This window comes from Perognathus longimembris, chromosome 2 (genome assembly GCF_023159225.1).
Source record: "Perognathus longimembris pacificus isolate PPM17 chromosome 2, ASM2315922v1, whole genome shotgun sequence".
Taxonomy (NCBI): domain Eukaryota; kingdom Metazoa; phylum Chordata; class Mammalia; order Rodentia; family Heteromyidae; genus Perognathus; species Perognathus longimembris.
In genome coordinates, this window is record NC_063162.1 from 89,816,785 (window position 1) to 89,833,503 (window position 16,719).

General features: G+C 38.2%; 1 protein-coding gene across 1 annotated transcript in view; it reads right to left on the minus strand.

Moving 5' to 3' along the window:
* The window catches only part of Dnah11 (dynein axonemal heavy chain 11), a 292,006-nt gene that overhangs the window by 189,274 nt on the left and 86,013 nt on the right, over positions 1-16,719 (minus strand). The window contains exons 29-30 of the mRNA XM_048339712.1: positions 7,899-8,048; positions 4,571-4,804 (exon numbers count right to left, since the gene is read on the minus strand). Coding sequence (XP_048195669.1) covers positions 4,571-4,804; positions 7,899-8,048 — 384 coding nt within the window. The remainder of the gene's footprint in view (positions 1-4,570; positions 4,805-7,898; positions 8,049-16,719) is intronic.

Sequence of the window (16,719 nt, forward strand, 5' to 3'; positions counted from 1 at the left end):
TGGAAATTGGTCAACATATGCACAATCAATTGATGCATGGCCAAGTAAATTTAGTGTGGAAAGGTAGTAAAAACCATTGAATTTAGTGGGAGCCTCAAACTGTGGAGCGCCTTGAGAAAAACAGGAGGGAACTGCCATGACTTTTAGGTAGGCAAGACTGTATTGTATGTGTCGGAAAAAAATACTAGTGATGCAAGAAACTTGGTACATCAAAATTATATAAGAAATGTATCCAATGCCTAACGTATGAAACTGTAACCTTTCTGTACATCACTTTGACAATAAATAAGAAAAAAATAAAAATCTTTGTTGGAAAACAAATTACAACTTTCTTTGCCTATATTTGGGCAGTCTAAAATCTGAGGATCTTAGTTAGAAGTCAGCCTGAGCAGAAAAGTCAGTGAGACTCCATCTCCAGTTAACCAGCAAAAAGCTGGGCTAGAAGTGCAGCTCAAGTGGTAGTGCATCAGCTGTGAACAAAAATGCTGAGTGAATGTGAAGCCCTGAGTTCAAGCCTCCTTCAAGGAAGGAGAGATGGAAGGAACTGGGCCATCTACTCTAAATGAAGAAATTCTGCAACCAATAATAAAAATGCAAGGCATCCAATAAAAAAAAATTAGCCAAAAATTTAAACAGATACTTTGGAATAGGAGATAGAATGCTAATTTAGAAGTTGCTCAACATCTTAGGGAGAAATGCAAAATAATATTGCACTGAGATACTCTTATCGCCACCCGAATGGCTACAATAACAATTATATGACAACACTAATTATGGGCAAGTATATTGGAATTCTGTTGCATTGTTGATGGGAATTTAAGAATGAACAACTTTTTGTCTCTTAAATGGTTAAATATACGCCATCCCTATCCTCAAGCAATTTTACTTTTAGGTATTTGCCCAGAAGATGAAGTTATATCTACACAAAGAATATTTTTGTTTTTTAAAAAACAAACAACTACAAAAGCAATACTTACAAAACTGTTTGGTGTAAATGAACTGAACAACTCATGGGGGGAGGGGAGGGGAGGGGGAATGAGGGAGGAGGTAACAAACAGTACAAGAAATGTATCCAGTGCCTAATGTAACCTCTCTGTAATTCAGTTTGATAATAAAATATATATATATATAAACAAAGAATGTTTTTGTGGTTTTTTTTCAAATTTTTATTATCAAATTGATATACAGAAAGGTTACAGTTTCATACGTTAGGCATTGGATACATTTCTTGTACTGTTTGTTACCTTGTCCCTCATACCCCCCCTCCCCCTTTCCCTTTCCCCCCCTGAGGTGTTCAGTTCACTTAACAAAAAAAAGAATGTTTTTAAGAACACTTAAAGTAACCTTAAGCCTCACACTAGAGACCAAAGTGCTACCATGGTGATTCTGCTCCAGCACAGCCTACACTCAATGGAGCCATGTGACCACAGCCTGAAACCCTTGAAAGTATCAGCCAAAGCAAACCCGCTCTCTTTTTGGTTGTGCTCCTAAGTTAGTTGGTCACAGCAATAAAAACTGACTAACACAACCACCAATTTTGCCTTCAATTTGGTTTTTTCCTGCTTACTTATGTATTATTAATAATTATTATTTGTTAAAGTCATTGTACAAAAATTCTCTAAGTCAGGTTATGAGTACAATGTATTTTTTATCAATGTTACCCTTTCCCCATTGTTCTCTCCCATTTCCCCCCCCCTCCTATCCTTACCTTAAGTTATGGAATTCATTTTTTAATGTAAGGTACACTGAATATAATAATTGCACTTGCTCACCTTTCCCATTTGTTTTTGAAACAATTTCTCTGGTGGTGATTAAAAGGAAGGGTAGAGATGGCCTTTAAGCAGTAAGATGAAAGTGCCCTTTCTAATAATACAGTAATTCTGAGTCTTTGTAACAGTAAAGGATAGATGTCTAATGGGTGACGTTTTATACTATTTATCAAAAGCTCTCAGCTTATCACTGTCTCTGAGCCTTGTTGGGATCAAGGCTAATGCTCTACTCCTTGAGCCACATCACCACTTTCAGCTGGCTTCTGGGTAGTTTATTGAAGAGTCTTACAGACGTTTCTACCCCAGCTAGCTTCAAACCCTGATCCTCAGATCTCAGCCTCCTGAGTAGCTACGAATATAGGTATGAGCCACTGGCACCCAGCTTGTCACTAATGAAAAGTACAAAATTCATCTCTCTTCTGATTATTTTTACCCTGCTCAGTAATAAAGGAGAAGAAAAATCATAACAGCTCCAACGTCTCCAAAACAAAATACTTTTGCCAAGGAAACTTCCAGTCTAAATAATTAAATTTTTATATCTGTCCTATTTTCACAAATTCTAACAAGCTAGGGTTATATCCAAATATATGCAGGGTTATACCCTAATATGTTGGATATATCCAAAATGTGGCATTTTTAATCCTAATACCATCATGAAATTATACTAGGTCTCAGGGGAAAAATAGAATTTAAAATAACATCTTGGCTTATTTATCTCAAAGTTCAAAAGCAAGAGCTAAGGAAAAGAAGTTTCTCATTTAAGTAGATTATCTATGATAGCCAACATTGATCTCCTGTTCTAAAATTAAGCTATTTTAAAGTATCAAAGTTCATTTCAAAGACTCACAGAATTAATGAGATTAACTTTAATTAAAAACATAATCCAGCACATAGCTGGTTCCATTTTTTAAAGGGAGAACAGTAAAAGGGTGTGTCAGCCTAGATGTATAGTATTCTTCATGCTTTAGGAATGTGAGAATGCTAGCTTCTCCTATACCTCTAACTTCCTTTGATAATAAATGATAAATACAAGATGGATAGATGGCCTGGAAGTATGGCTCAACAGTCAAAACACCACCAGCCTGTCAAGTACAAATCCCAGTGCCACCACCACCTGCCACCAAAAAAACAACAACCCCAAAACAGATTTATGGATGAATAGTTAGGTTAGAAGTCTGAATAAAATACATGATACTAATTATAGGATAAAGATGGTAAATTTAGATGTCAGTATACAAATCTCTCAACTTTTCTATATGTTTAAAACATTTTATAAATTAGGAGTAATTTTATTAAATTGTATATCACATCAAACGCCACTGACATTACTGTTGCTATCAGCATCATACAGTAGCAATAGCAATGGCTAACATATAATATTTCAGTTTTGCCAAGCACTTTACTATTGTATTTTACATATGTTAACCTTTCTAGAGTACAGTGCACAGGTTATCCTTGTAGTACAGATGATGAAACTAAGACATATGAAAATCGCTTGCCCAGAAAGTGGAGCTGAGACTCAAAGTGGTAGAGTGCTAACCTTGAGTGAAAAAACTCAGGTTCAGCCCGAGTTCAAGTCTACACCCAACAATAAGAAAAGAAAGGAAAGAAGGAAGGAAGGAAGGAAGGAAGGAAGGAAGGAAGGAAGGAAGGAAGGAAGGAAGGAAGGAAGGAAGGAAGCCACTTGCCAAAGCCATAGAACTGATTAATAACTGATGGAGCTGAGATTTGAGCACATGCAAATTAGTCTGTTTCTTTTCTTAACATATGCAACAAGGAAGAAAGTGAACTCAAAAGTAGATTTAAGAAATTACCTAAATTACAGCATGAAAAGGTAGAAAATATGGGACATGAAGAATGCCATACATCTAAGCTGAAACCCTTTTAGTGTTCTCCCTTTAAAAATAGATGCAAAAGCAAAGGCACTGATCAAGTTAGAAGGGAAGGAAATTTTCTGAAATTGAAGAAGATATATAAATTAAGATCAAAGGGCTGAGTCTTTAACAGACTAAATTTAAGAGGGGAGTAGAAGAATCTTTCATCTAGGTGTAGTATAATCAAATATCAAAACCATAAAAAGAAATCTTAAAAGCAGCCAAAACCAATCCAGACTTTCCTTTTACAAAGGAGAAGAAATTTGACTGTTCTAAGTTTTTATACCAACAATGAAAGTCACAAGATATTGGAAAAATATATTTTTCTAGGGCTGGGATGGAGCTTAGTGGCAAAGTGCTTGCCTTGCAAGTGCAATGTCCTGCATTTGATCCCCAGTACACACACACACACATACACACACACACACACACGTTTATTATATACATATTATGTGTATATATATTATATATAATATATATTTCTAAATTCTAACACTCAACTCCAAATTCTACACCTAAACTATCAAAAAGAAGTTAAAATAAAGACAAGGGACCCAAAGATTTTTCTATTCATCATTTAACAAGTGCTAAAAGATCCACTGTGAAAAGAAAGGAATTAAAGTCAGAAATAAGAAATAGGAGAAAGGAAAGAACACAAGAGAGAGAGAAAGGGAGAGGGAGGGGGAGAGAGAGAACAAAGCCATTGCCAAATATTAAGATAGTGAATTCAAGTAAAAAAAAATGTAACTACTAAATCTCAGGCACTTCTTTCAACTGAATCCTATAATGTTAAGTGTACCAAATACCAACCAATGCTCACACTCATGCAGATAGAAAAGCAAGAATATATTCTCTAAGAGTAAATAGTAAATGATGAAAGTTACCTCTTTAGAGTATCAAAAAGTATCATAAATCCATAAAAAATACCTGTTTTTTGTGGAAATCCTTTAGGGCTGTTTCATAGCCTTCTTCCAGCCGACTAAAGGCAATTCCTACATCGGTTGTCCACCATATTTGTGAGCCTGTTAGTGCAACTTGGGCTGGGAAATCAAAAATCCACAGCTCCCTAGGTTTTTCTTCATAGGCTGCTATGGCTCCTGTGATAGCCTGGCGCACTGTTTCTTGCATTGTCTGTTCAAGTTGTAGAAGCCAAATTTCCACCTTGGGAAGCAAATTGAAATGTAGTAACACTGGTTTAGCCATGGAAGATAATCATCCATCCTCACACCTGTGCTATTACAGATGGACTTACTCTAACCCTTCGAGGAAACTACAAGAGGGATGATTCAAAGGAGAAAGTCTATGTTCTTTACACAAGCCTGTCTTCTCCCAGGGGTACAGCTCATGTTACTTTACCTACTAGTGGGCTAATAACTCTTCATAGCTTAAATAGAGGACGTGCTTTCTGTAACTCAGTTTTTAACTGTGAAAACAAAAGGGTTCTACACCAGGGCTCTCCTCTGATAATAGTGTTTTGAGAAATTCAGTATCACAGCCTCCTCCAGAGGTGAGTTATATTCTAGAGCTTTGATGTAATTAAAAATTGATTTTAAAAATACCTTCTGGTTATTTTTAATATCCTAAAAATCCTTCTCTAAAATCTCCATAGATTTTACTCTGAAGCCAACATATTTTCAGAAAGAATCTTAATCATATTCCCTATTGGTTATAATCTTTGCCCTTGTCAGAAATTAGACAGGTAGAGTATATAGAGAATAGGACAACTGCTGACTTGTGAAAATAATCTTTTAAATTAAAGTTTATTTTGCTTGCACAAATCTCTTAGCCGGTTTTCTATCCTGTTTGAATGTGCTTTACCCTATTAATCCACCTCTCTGGTTTCATTTGATGATAACACGCAACTGAAAAAGTATGTATTATCTGCAAAAACAAAAATTATCCTAGCAATAAAAAAAGACTAAAAGCCAGGTACCAGTAGCTCGCGCCTATAATCCTGCTACTCAGGAGGCTGAGATCTAAGGATAGAGGCTGAAAGCTAGACTAATAAGACAAATCCATGATATTCTTATCTCCAATTAACCAGCAAAAACACAGAGGTGTAGGTTTGGTTCAAGTGGTACAGTGCCTGCTTTGAATAAGGAGCCAATCAAGAACTGAGGCCTTGAGTTCAAACTGGGGGAAAAAAAGACCATACTGAATAAAAACCAAAGACTATATGAGATACTAAAGATGCTACAATGGATTTTAAGACTTTCTTGACAATTGGAATGGGGGGCATACTTTTCATGAACTGGCCACCTTCTCCTTGAGAGAAAAGGGAAGTGCTGCAGTGAGCATGTCCCAGTAGCAATTGAGGAGTCATCTTCCCTTGCTTCAAAGTTGGGCTTTATTAACACACACAAGTTCAGGGTAACCAATCTAATCCCTGGGGTCCTCTGTCTCTGCTTTTAAGTACCACAAGAGAGCATGAGCTGTCAGTAAGTCAGTCATAACTTGATCAAGCAGTTCCCATGAAATATGGAATGCATGTCCTCAGTAGAGCCACCTGTCCCGAAGAATGTCCCATCCATTTACAAAGAGGAAACACATGCTAAGTCAACAGAGCAGCTCATGTTTGGATCACCATGCCAACAATAGCAACAACACGGTGTGCTTAGACAACACAGTGTGATTTGACAACTCAGCTCTGATGGGGTGTCCGCTGGATCCTTGTGGATATTATGTAACATTCAGCCTAACCATCTATGATTAAAATGACTGCCCTCATTATTACTAATTATGCATATAAATGTTTCCTCAGTGAGCCAAAGACCAAGGTTATGTCTTATTCTTTGGTTGGTCCCTAAAAGCCTAAGGCAACATCTGGTGCATAGTAAGTATTCCATCAACACTTGCCCAACAAGATATAAACAAATTAAAGTGGAAAAGAAAAATTAGAAAGTGTGGGAAATATTAAAAGAGAGAAAATAAAAAGCATCTTTAACAAAAAACAAAGAGAGCAAATGCAGTATGTGCTCCAAAGTCTCAGCATCAGTTTCTTATACAGAGTAAGAGCACTATAAAAACTTTCAATATCAAGGGCTCCTGCTAGTGACAAGCACATTGATCAATTGGACTCTCCCCCTCTGGGCACCATGCCAGGAAATGACAGCCTGCTGGGTCGGGAGCAGACAGTAACACACTTTTGTCAAGATAGTTTATGGTGACTTTTTCTAATCATTATAATAATATCCTAAAAACCCCAAGAGACCAAAAAATATATTTTAATCAAAGTGTTCTACCATCTGCTTCCCCTTCATTTGGCAGGACTTTTCTGGTAAATATTAAAAAAGTAACAGAGAGGAGTAAAGAGAACCCTTGTAAAAACAAGCTTACAAACTAATTGCTGCAAAGAATTTTAAGGAAGGAAGCCCATGCCCCAATTCCAAGATTCACTGATAGATGCTAATTTACTTTCTTCATGGGTCCAACCAAGCTGCCCATACACCAGAAAAAAAAAAGATGCAGTTCCCCTCATTCATCAGAATGAACTGAGGGCTCTGCCATATATTATAAGAAGTCATTCTTGAGGACAAGTGTATTTTTAAGGTACTTTTTGTTGTTGTTTTCTTCTGTTGTACAGGTACTGGAAAGAACTTGAACTCAGGCCTTAAGAGCTCCTAGTTGGTGTTTTTACTCTACCACTTGAGGGACACCTCCACTTCTGGCTTTTTGCTGGTTAGTAGGAGATAATCTCAGGAACTTTCCTGTCCTGGCTGGCAGGAGCCACTATCCTCAGTCTCCTGAGTAGCTAGGATTGCAGGAATGAGCCACCAGTGCCTGGCCATGATATTCCAACTCTGTGCATATAATAATTAGAGCATGTGAAGCCAGATTAGTAGACTCAAAAAACCCTTTTACAGCATTAAAGTTCAAGCCCCTTAAAGTCGTATTTTATCATAAGGCACTTCATGGCCCTTTCCTATAGTCTCTGAGTAATGGTGAACATAGAGTAGGCTAAATAAAAGGCTGCAATTCCTATTTATTATGAGGTGCCTTCATTTCATTTGTGACCATCACCTTTGGTATGGTTCAAATCCTGGCACCTCAGACACCCTGAAGTGAAATGAGTAGAAACTGAAGCAGCAGGGGAGAGTTGCCCTTTGCCATAGTGGACACCACAAATTGGAATCTTTTAGCACAAATGCAACCAAAGTGTGATTTGATACAAGTTTTTTTTTTCCTGATCAACTGATAATTGAAATTATACTGGGGACATTCCCCTCACATGCAAAACTTCATAATCATATCTTACATGGCCCGTGCAATCACACTCCACAGAGAATGGGACATACTCCTTTTCTTTGCTATACATTCCAACTGCTCGGTGTGCAGAGTCATCCTGATTATCTCTGAACTGCAAGTCTGTCATGCTGTCGAAGAGTTTGGCAAGATGGCGTGTTACCTAAGATGAGAATATTAGAAAAAAGTGTTTCTAAATGTTGACAGACATATTCAGATAGTCTGGCAATATAACATCACAAGACTTTCTAGAGTTTTAGAGTTGTCCCAAATGTTTTACTTCAAAATAGATTCCAACACAAAATGCTGGAATGTTTAACTTCAACTGCCAGCACTTGAAGTGACCTTGTTGAAGAAACAGCCAGGCAGCCTGTGCCCGTCATTACCAGCTGGCTAGCAAACACTCACCTTGCAAAGTAACCTATTTTCTGTCTAAAGATTGGAGGCCTCTGGAACTTCCACCTTGCCTCTACTTACTACTCCTGTAGATAAGCAACCTTTTGGGACTTTCATAGTCAAACATTTTTAAATTTGAATTTATATGATCAATCCATTTAATTTTAAAAGCTGGTAGTTACATTCATCAAGATGCACCACACTTACAAACTGACATGCTGCACTGAAACCTCTTTGTGTCTAACAATAATAAAAATAAGCAAAGAATAGCTGGTAAAATATCTGGAACAAACATGTAAATTGGATATCTTATTCTGTTTTGTATATAATATTCTCATTTATTTACCTGATACTTCAGTAAAGCTCACAAAATCTATGATACCTAAGAAAGGCAAATAGCACTTTCTATTTCCATTGAATAAGGAAATTGAAGCAGAAATATTAGGCAAATTCTCCAAGTCGACATTGCTAAAGATGAACAGCAATGAAATTTTGAGCCTACAATTGCAGGCTGTATCATTAAAAGTCAAATCCTCTACTGCCATAATCTCTTGAATCCTGTTTATAGTTTTCCAAAGGAAATTGAGTTTGGTGCAGATTATGGACAATTGGGTAATTAAAACAAAGATCAAATTGAAAAATGAAATTATCAGCTTCTGTCTTACTAGAGGCCAGTTTGAAAGATAAAAAAAAGACTTGATCTCCAAACACAACCCCTGAGGAATGGCCTGGTCATTCATGCAGCATAGATCAGGAAGGGCCTCCCACCCATGACTGAGTTTGCCATAGAAGAAGGGAGAGGAAGACAGACTTTGTGTAAGTAGACTCCCATCCACAAAGGGAAGGAAAAAAATGGAGGACACACTTAACTCTTGGGCACATCAGTCTGTCATTTCTCTTAGGGTATACTGAATAAAGTCCAGAGAAAGGGCCAAGAAGCATCAAGAGTAGGGATACATATCTATTTGTTATACATGGCACAAATGGAAACTACCAAGTTTCATGGTTCCTCAATAATTTAAATATAGAATTATTAATAAAGTACCAACCACTCCAAGGTAGCTCTTGGTACTCAAATAGGTATTTATACTATGGCTCACAGTAGCCAAAAGGTGACATACATTATTGGATGGATGAATAAATTGTGTAATCATACAACGGAATGTTGTGGGATGCAATGTTCCTATAAAAAGGAATGAAGTACATATATGTAAGACAACATGGATGAATTGTGAAAATCCCAAACTACATCCAGTTTTCTAGCTATAAAATACCACAGGATCCCATTTAATTGTAATACCAAGACTGGGAAGATCCATAAATACAGAAAGTAGATTGGTTTATAGGAACCAGGGAAAGGGAGCTACACAGAGCAACTATGGACAACCTTTCCTTTGGGGGTGCCAATGATGTTAGAACTAGTAAGAAGTGATGGCTTTACAGAAATGTGTGATGTGGAATTATAGACTTTGAAACCATTGATTTTATAAGAATTTTACCTCAATAGAAAGAATCACTTCTGGTAAGCAAATTATAACTGAAAGATATGTATATAACATTTCCCAGCATATAGACTCTTGTCTGTGGGATGAGCTTTTCTTCAAATGCAGTTTAACCAGACCAGCTAAGCATACAATAACAGCTTCTAGAAACAAGAGCAACCTGCCTAGTTAGCTGCACAATAAGGCCAACATCAGAAAGAGACTCCTTAAGGCTGATTTAATCTTTGAAGATTTTAACCTTTACATTTTTGCTGTATGGGCAGTTTTAGCATTGAAGAAAACCACATCAAGAAGTCTTCCAAGTTTAAAATAGATGAGTTGTTGAGACTCTTGCTTACTTCAGATGTAGAGAGAGTGGTAGCCGACTGATCACTACCTAGGTTATCATATTGTCCTTTATTCCTGTACATTACCCAAAGGGCATCTCTATGCAGGAAGTTTGCAATAATCTAACAATCCATTCTCTCAGCCCAAGTGGCCAGAAGCGCACAGATGTTGAATGACTTCTACTGGGTAATGGGCCTAGATAATATTCAATTGAAAAGCTGCAAGATGAATGAGACTCAGCCATCAAACACCATCACACGTTATTGCTTTGCTGGGAAAATTATTTTAAAACAACTTCTGGCCCTAGCACTCAGTCATTGGCCAGGAAATGCAAACTTTATAACTTACACTTTTTCTCCATACTTACATCTTAGCATGGTTGAAGTCTGATGATTTTATACTGTTCCAGAGAGGATAAGACATTTTGGTAATGAATGTGCATCATGTTGTCCTCAAGTTTTATTCTATTTTTAGTAAATCACACCAAGCACACCATCAATCTTCATATTTCACCCCAAATTAAGATTCCTTCTTCCTAGCTATTTTTTTTTTTTGGCCAGTCCTGGGCCTTGGACTCAGGGCCTGCGCACTGTCCCTGGCTTCTTCCCGCTCAAGGCTAGCACTCTGCCACTTGAGCCACAGCGCCGCTTCTGGCCGTTTTCTGTATATGTGGTGCTGGGGAATCGAACCTAGGGCCTCGTGTATCCGAGGCAGGCACTCTTGCCACTAGGCTATATCCCCAGCCCTCTTCCTAGCTATTTGCAAAGATACTTTATGTTGTTACTAAAATTTTTAAATGCCTTTTTTTTTTTTTTTTTTTTGCTGGTCCTGGGGCTTAAATTGGGGCTTGGGCATTATCCCCAAGCTTTCCCATGCTCAAGGCTAGCAGTCGACCACTTGAGCCACAGTGCTATTTCTGGACTTTTCTGAGTAGTTGATTGGAGATAAGTGTTTCATGGACTTTCCTGCCCAGGTTGGCATCAAGCTTCGATCCTCAGATCTCAGCCTTCTGAGTTGCTAGGATTATAGGCATGAGCCACTGGTGCCTGGCTTAAAAATGACCTTGCCTTATTACTTGATCTTCCAGTCCCTTTTGTGCTGATTATTTTTGAGACAGGGTCTCACGTTATGCCCAAGCAAACCTTCCTACTTATGCTTCCCCAGTACCTGGGATGACAGATGTGCAACACGGCATCCAGCCATTGATATGGAGTGTTATGAACTTTTTTTGGGGGGGGGGCAGTCCTGGGGCTTGGACTCAGGGTCTGAGCACTGTCCCTGGCTTCTTTTTGCTCTAGGCTAGCACTCTGCCGCTTGATGTGTTATGAACTTTTATGCTCAGTTCCAGGCTGACCTCCCACCATAATCTCCCATCTCTCCTTCTTAAGTAGCTGGGATTACAGGCTTGAGACATTGCACCTGGCTTGGGCCAAGACTTCCTCATGTTTTAATTAGGGTTCTTAAAGGTTAGTAACAAAGGCAGAAATGTTCTCTCAATATGAGTAAATGAGGTATATTAACCTGCTAATGCCACAGTCAGCCCTGACTTCACACAATATGGAATCATAAAAATGACCACCCAAGCAAAAATCACACCAGCTACATAATCAATTTGGGAAACAGGACAGTACAAAGATGAGTGCACGTGTGTTTGTGTGTATGTATGTGTGTGTGTGTGTGTGAGAGAGACGTGTGTTTGTGTGTGTGTGTGTGTGTGTGTGTGTGTGTGTATCATTAAATCTCACTTTGAGTTAGAAATGTATATGGAAATGGGGGAAAAAAACCCTGAAAGCTAAAATTGAGTCCACTACAATTTACAACATTTTTCTTTGTGCAAACTATTCAGGAACAATTTGAACAGTACCTCCCCTTCCTCTATATCTGACGATAAGGACTAGCATGTTCCCTGTGATTTGGCAAAGTGTCATCCTCCTTTTTCAATTTGGACCAGCTACTGACATTTTCTTCTTTGAGCTTTTAATGTTAAATTTTTCTTTGAAAATTTCCTCAAGGTAGAGCTTCAACACCCCCCTACTCCATGTATTCTGGGACATCTTCGTCCTTTATGGCACATCCCTTCTCTCATCTCTGTGTGTGGGCTTTTCAGGTTACCGCAGCTAACCCCAGCTGAGCTCTCTGATATAGGTGATGGTGGCCCAGTTAGTGACTTTGGTTTGTGCTTTTCACCCAGTAAGAAGTGTTTCCCAAAAAAGTATTAAGAAAGGATGCCTCCGTGTGCAAGAGCTTGAAAAGCTGTTGCTAATGGTGCATTGACCACAGTAAGCACATGGAAACCCAAATGAGGAAGCAGGCTCTACCAGCTGATGGAAACTGCATGATAAAAGGACATGGAAGCAGGAGATGAAGGATTTACGGCCAGTTTGTCAATATTAAATGTCAAGAACTTGGCTTGATTCCTAATACAGTTTATTTTACTGGTCACTCAAAAGGCCAGAGACAGTGCCAATTATTTACACATTTTGGCACATTAACCTTTTAGAATGGTACTTAAAATATGATGAGAAGACTTAATCTCATATGATTTCATAACTCTGCTCGTTCTACAACATCTGCTTTCTACAGAGTATCGAAGGGTATAAATAACCTTTTAGGCTGACAGGTGATTTTTTTTTTTCTTATAGAACATTAAAGTCCTTGTTCCACTGTCAATTCATTTGCATTATTTCCAATGTGAAATCTGTTGAATGAAAGAACATAAAGATGACATGCTATGCCTTTGTGGACAATATTTAATTTGCTTCTATATTGTTGATCTTGACTAATTTGATGAATTTCCCCGCAGGGAGTTTTTTCCCCCAAATTCCCTATGTTTGAGCTTTCTTAATTTCTTAAATTTGTATACTTTTCATCATTTTGGAAAATGTATGGCTATATGTTTGTAAATATTTTTTCTGTTCCCTCTTCACGCCATCCACATTAGGAAGCCGATGGGGCTGGGAATATGGCCTAGTGGCAAGAGTGCTTGCCTCCTACACATGAGGCCCTGGGTTCAATTCCCATGCACCACATATACAGAAAATGGCCAGAAGTGGCGCTGTGGCTCAGTGGCAGAGTGCTAGCCTTGTGCAAAAAAAAGCCAGGGACAGTGCTCAGGCCCTGAGTCCAAGGCCCAGTACTGGTGCAAAAAAAAAAAAAAAAATCCTTCCACTACATTAGGAAGCCAAATTACATATGTGGAACTTTCCTATATTTTCCAGCTCTCTACTTGGCTTTTTCAACGTATGGAATAAAAATGTAATAGCTTAAAAATTCCTTGTCTGCCATTTCTAAAATCTCAGTTCTGGTTCAGTTTTGATCAACTTATCTCTTCTCTTATGATTTAGATAGTCCTCTTTCTTCCCATGCCTAGCAATCCTTAGGAGATGCCAGATATAACAAATTTTATCCTGCTCAATGGTGAAGAAGACATTCTCATTCCTATATTCTTAAGTTTTGTTATGAAATGAAGTTAAATTACTTGGAAGCTGTTTGATGTGTTTGAATTTTGATACTGAGATTTTCTAGACAGAATGAAAATATTTGGCAGGATTAAGCTGAGTATAATTATTCCCTACTCCAAACAAGACCTTCTGAGTACTCTCCCCATAAATAATGAAGGTGTCCAGAACAGCTGGCAGACACAGGCAAATATATTTCTAGTCCTGTGAGAATACTGGCCCTTTACCTCAGATCCTCTCATATACTTTCTCCTGAGGAATGTGGTTTCCTCCAAGATCTGTGCTAACCAAAAATTCTGTTAACTATTTAAAGGAGCCTCTCTGTAAGTTTTCAGAGATCTTTCTTCTTCATGTTCTGCTCTGCTAATTCCAGCCACCTCTACTCCAATTCCTCTTCACTTGTCATCATGGCCTGAAAACTCTCTCCAGGCAGCATGCCTGAGTTAGAGAAAACAACCTCAGAGCTCACTCTTATCTGTTCCTATTTGGCTATAAACCAGTTTCCTCCACTGATGGATGGCCAAGGTCTAGAAAACTGCTGTACTGTAAGTTTTGTCAAGGTTCTTGTTTCTCTCAGACAGGAGAATAAAATGTAGTGCTTGTGACTCCATCTCAGTCAGAAACAAAAATGTTCCTCTCTGTGTGGCTTTAATTTGCTTTTTACTGGTGAGCCATGTTTGTTTGTTTTTTTATACATTTTGTAGCCATCAGCGTATCTTCTTCTGTGAACTACCTGCCTAAATTTATTCTGCCAACTTTTATACTGCATTATCTGTCTTTATTTCCTAAGAACTCTTAAGATATATATTTTTATGTATCTATACATATCTAGATATCTATATCTACACATAGTTCTCTAGATATACTTTTTTGTTTCTCACATTGCAAACATCATTTTGCATTAGGGTTCTGCTTTTTTAGTGTCTTGATAACCTAAATTAAAAAAAAAACTTTTTAACATAGTCATGTTAAAAATGAATATAGTATTTCTTTTACAGTTGGTATCTATGTATCCATTTTAAGAAAAATTTGCTCTCTGAAAATGTCATGAAGATATCCCTCGTCCCATGGTTTACATCATGTAGTTGTTTTGCCTTTCACATTTAGAGCTGTATTCACCTGCAACTGATTTTTAGAAGTGGTTTGTAGTACATTCCTTCCCTCCCTCATTCCAGCAACTGTATATTCAATTGATCTTAAAATGATTTTTCATTGATTACATGAATATTATCGTTTCTACTGAGGCTGTATTTGGTATTTTATGTTATGTTTCTCCTTTGTTCAAGTTCCACGAGAGTGAAGGAAGCTATTAGGGTCAGCTTGTGGGACCCAGCCATCCCTATGCTTTATGAGGGGAAGAACAGCCCAGGCACAGGTCTCCTCCTGTTCCCATCATAGCTCTCGAAGTCTGACTTCCCTTCAGTGCTCTCCTCTGCATTTAAACACTTAAACATTTCATCAAGCTCTTCTTGTGCTTAGGAAGTGGGGCTGCCTTGGAGCTGAACAATGTATACCAAGTGATATCAGCCCATGGCCAGAAGGGCCTAGAAAGCTTTGCTTGCAGGATCTTACATTTATATTTATTTTTTGGATCTCATAACATTAAAGTGACCTTCTATTTAATTCCACATTACAGTAGGCCTAATAATGTTGTAGAATTTATAAATTGGTTATAAGGAGAATTTCATTAATGAGCTGAAGAAAAATTCTTAACAGGGTCAATACATGTACAAAATGAAAAAAATACATGTGTTGTAAAATTTGTCATGGCCACATAATAACCATTTTTTAGATAATAAAGGCTACTCTTCCTTGAATATATAATTTTTAAGTTTTAAAAACAGGTAGGCGTCTGTGCTCAGGGCCTTGTGCTTAGGCAGTATTTTACTACTTGAATCCAATCCCCAATCCTTTTTAGCTTCTAGTTATTTTTCTATAGGATCTTGCTTTTTTACATTATTTTAGCAGTATAGAGAACTGAACTCAGGTTCTCACACTTGCTAAACAGGTGATTTGTCACTTAGGCTATTTCTCCAGACCCTTTTCCTTGGTTATTTTTATTTATTTTTATTTTTTGGCCAGTCCTGGGGCTTGGACTCAGGGCCTGAGCACTGTCCCTGGCTTCGTTTTTGCTCAAGGCTAGCACTCTGCCACTTGAGCCACAGTGCCACTTCTGGCCATTTTCTGAATATGTGGTGCTGGGGAATCAAACCCAGGGCCTCATGTATATGAGGCAGGCACTCTTGCCACTAGGCCATATCCCCAGCCCTTCCTTGGTTATTTTTGTGTTTATTTATTTCTGTGCTGGTGCCAGGATTTGAATACATGTCTTTCAGTCATACTTGGCTTTCTTGCTCTTAGCTAATGTTGTACCACTTAAGTTATATCTCCAGTCTGATATTTTTGCTGATGAGAGGCAGAGTTTCAGATTTTCTTCCTAGCCTTGCTTCAAACTTCAATCCTCAAATCTCAATCTTCTGAGTTGCTAGGATGACAGTGGTGAGCCACCAGTATCCAGTGTCTTAGTCATTTTCAGTGAAAGGTTTTGCTTTATTAAAGCTCAAGCTAGCCTAAGCTGTGATCCTACTTGTGTATCCCTGTGTCACTGGACAGGCATATGCCAGGCATGTCTACCTACTGTTTGAGATGGAGTTTTCCAAACTTTTATGCCTAGTCTGGTCTCGAACTATGATCCACCAATCTCCACCTTTCAAATGGCTAGGTTATAGACATGAGATGCTGTGCTGGCTACAATCTTAGTTAACCAGCAAGAAACCAGAAGTGACCTGCAGTTCAAGCGACAGAGTAGCAGCCTTGGGCATAAAAGCCAAATAAGAGCACAAGGCTATGAATTCAAGTCCTGGCTGGCACCAAACAAAACAAAACAACCCAACAACAAAAACTATTGAAATGCCCATGCCCCAGTGGCTACATTTCAAGTGTTCACTGAGCATGTGTGTCCATGGCTATCCCAAGAGAGCACAAACATAGCCGATCACATGAAAGTAAGGGAAGTCTCTCCTTCTCTAGCGTGGCCCATGATGGAGAAGCTTTTCATAAGCTAAACATGATGGGGAAGCTAAGCATCTCATAATGGGAGAGAAAACCACCAAACCCTCTTACAGACATTTCACATTAGGACTTTTTCATT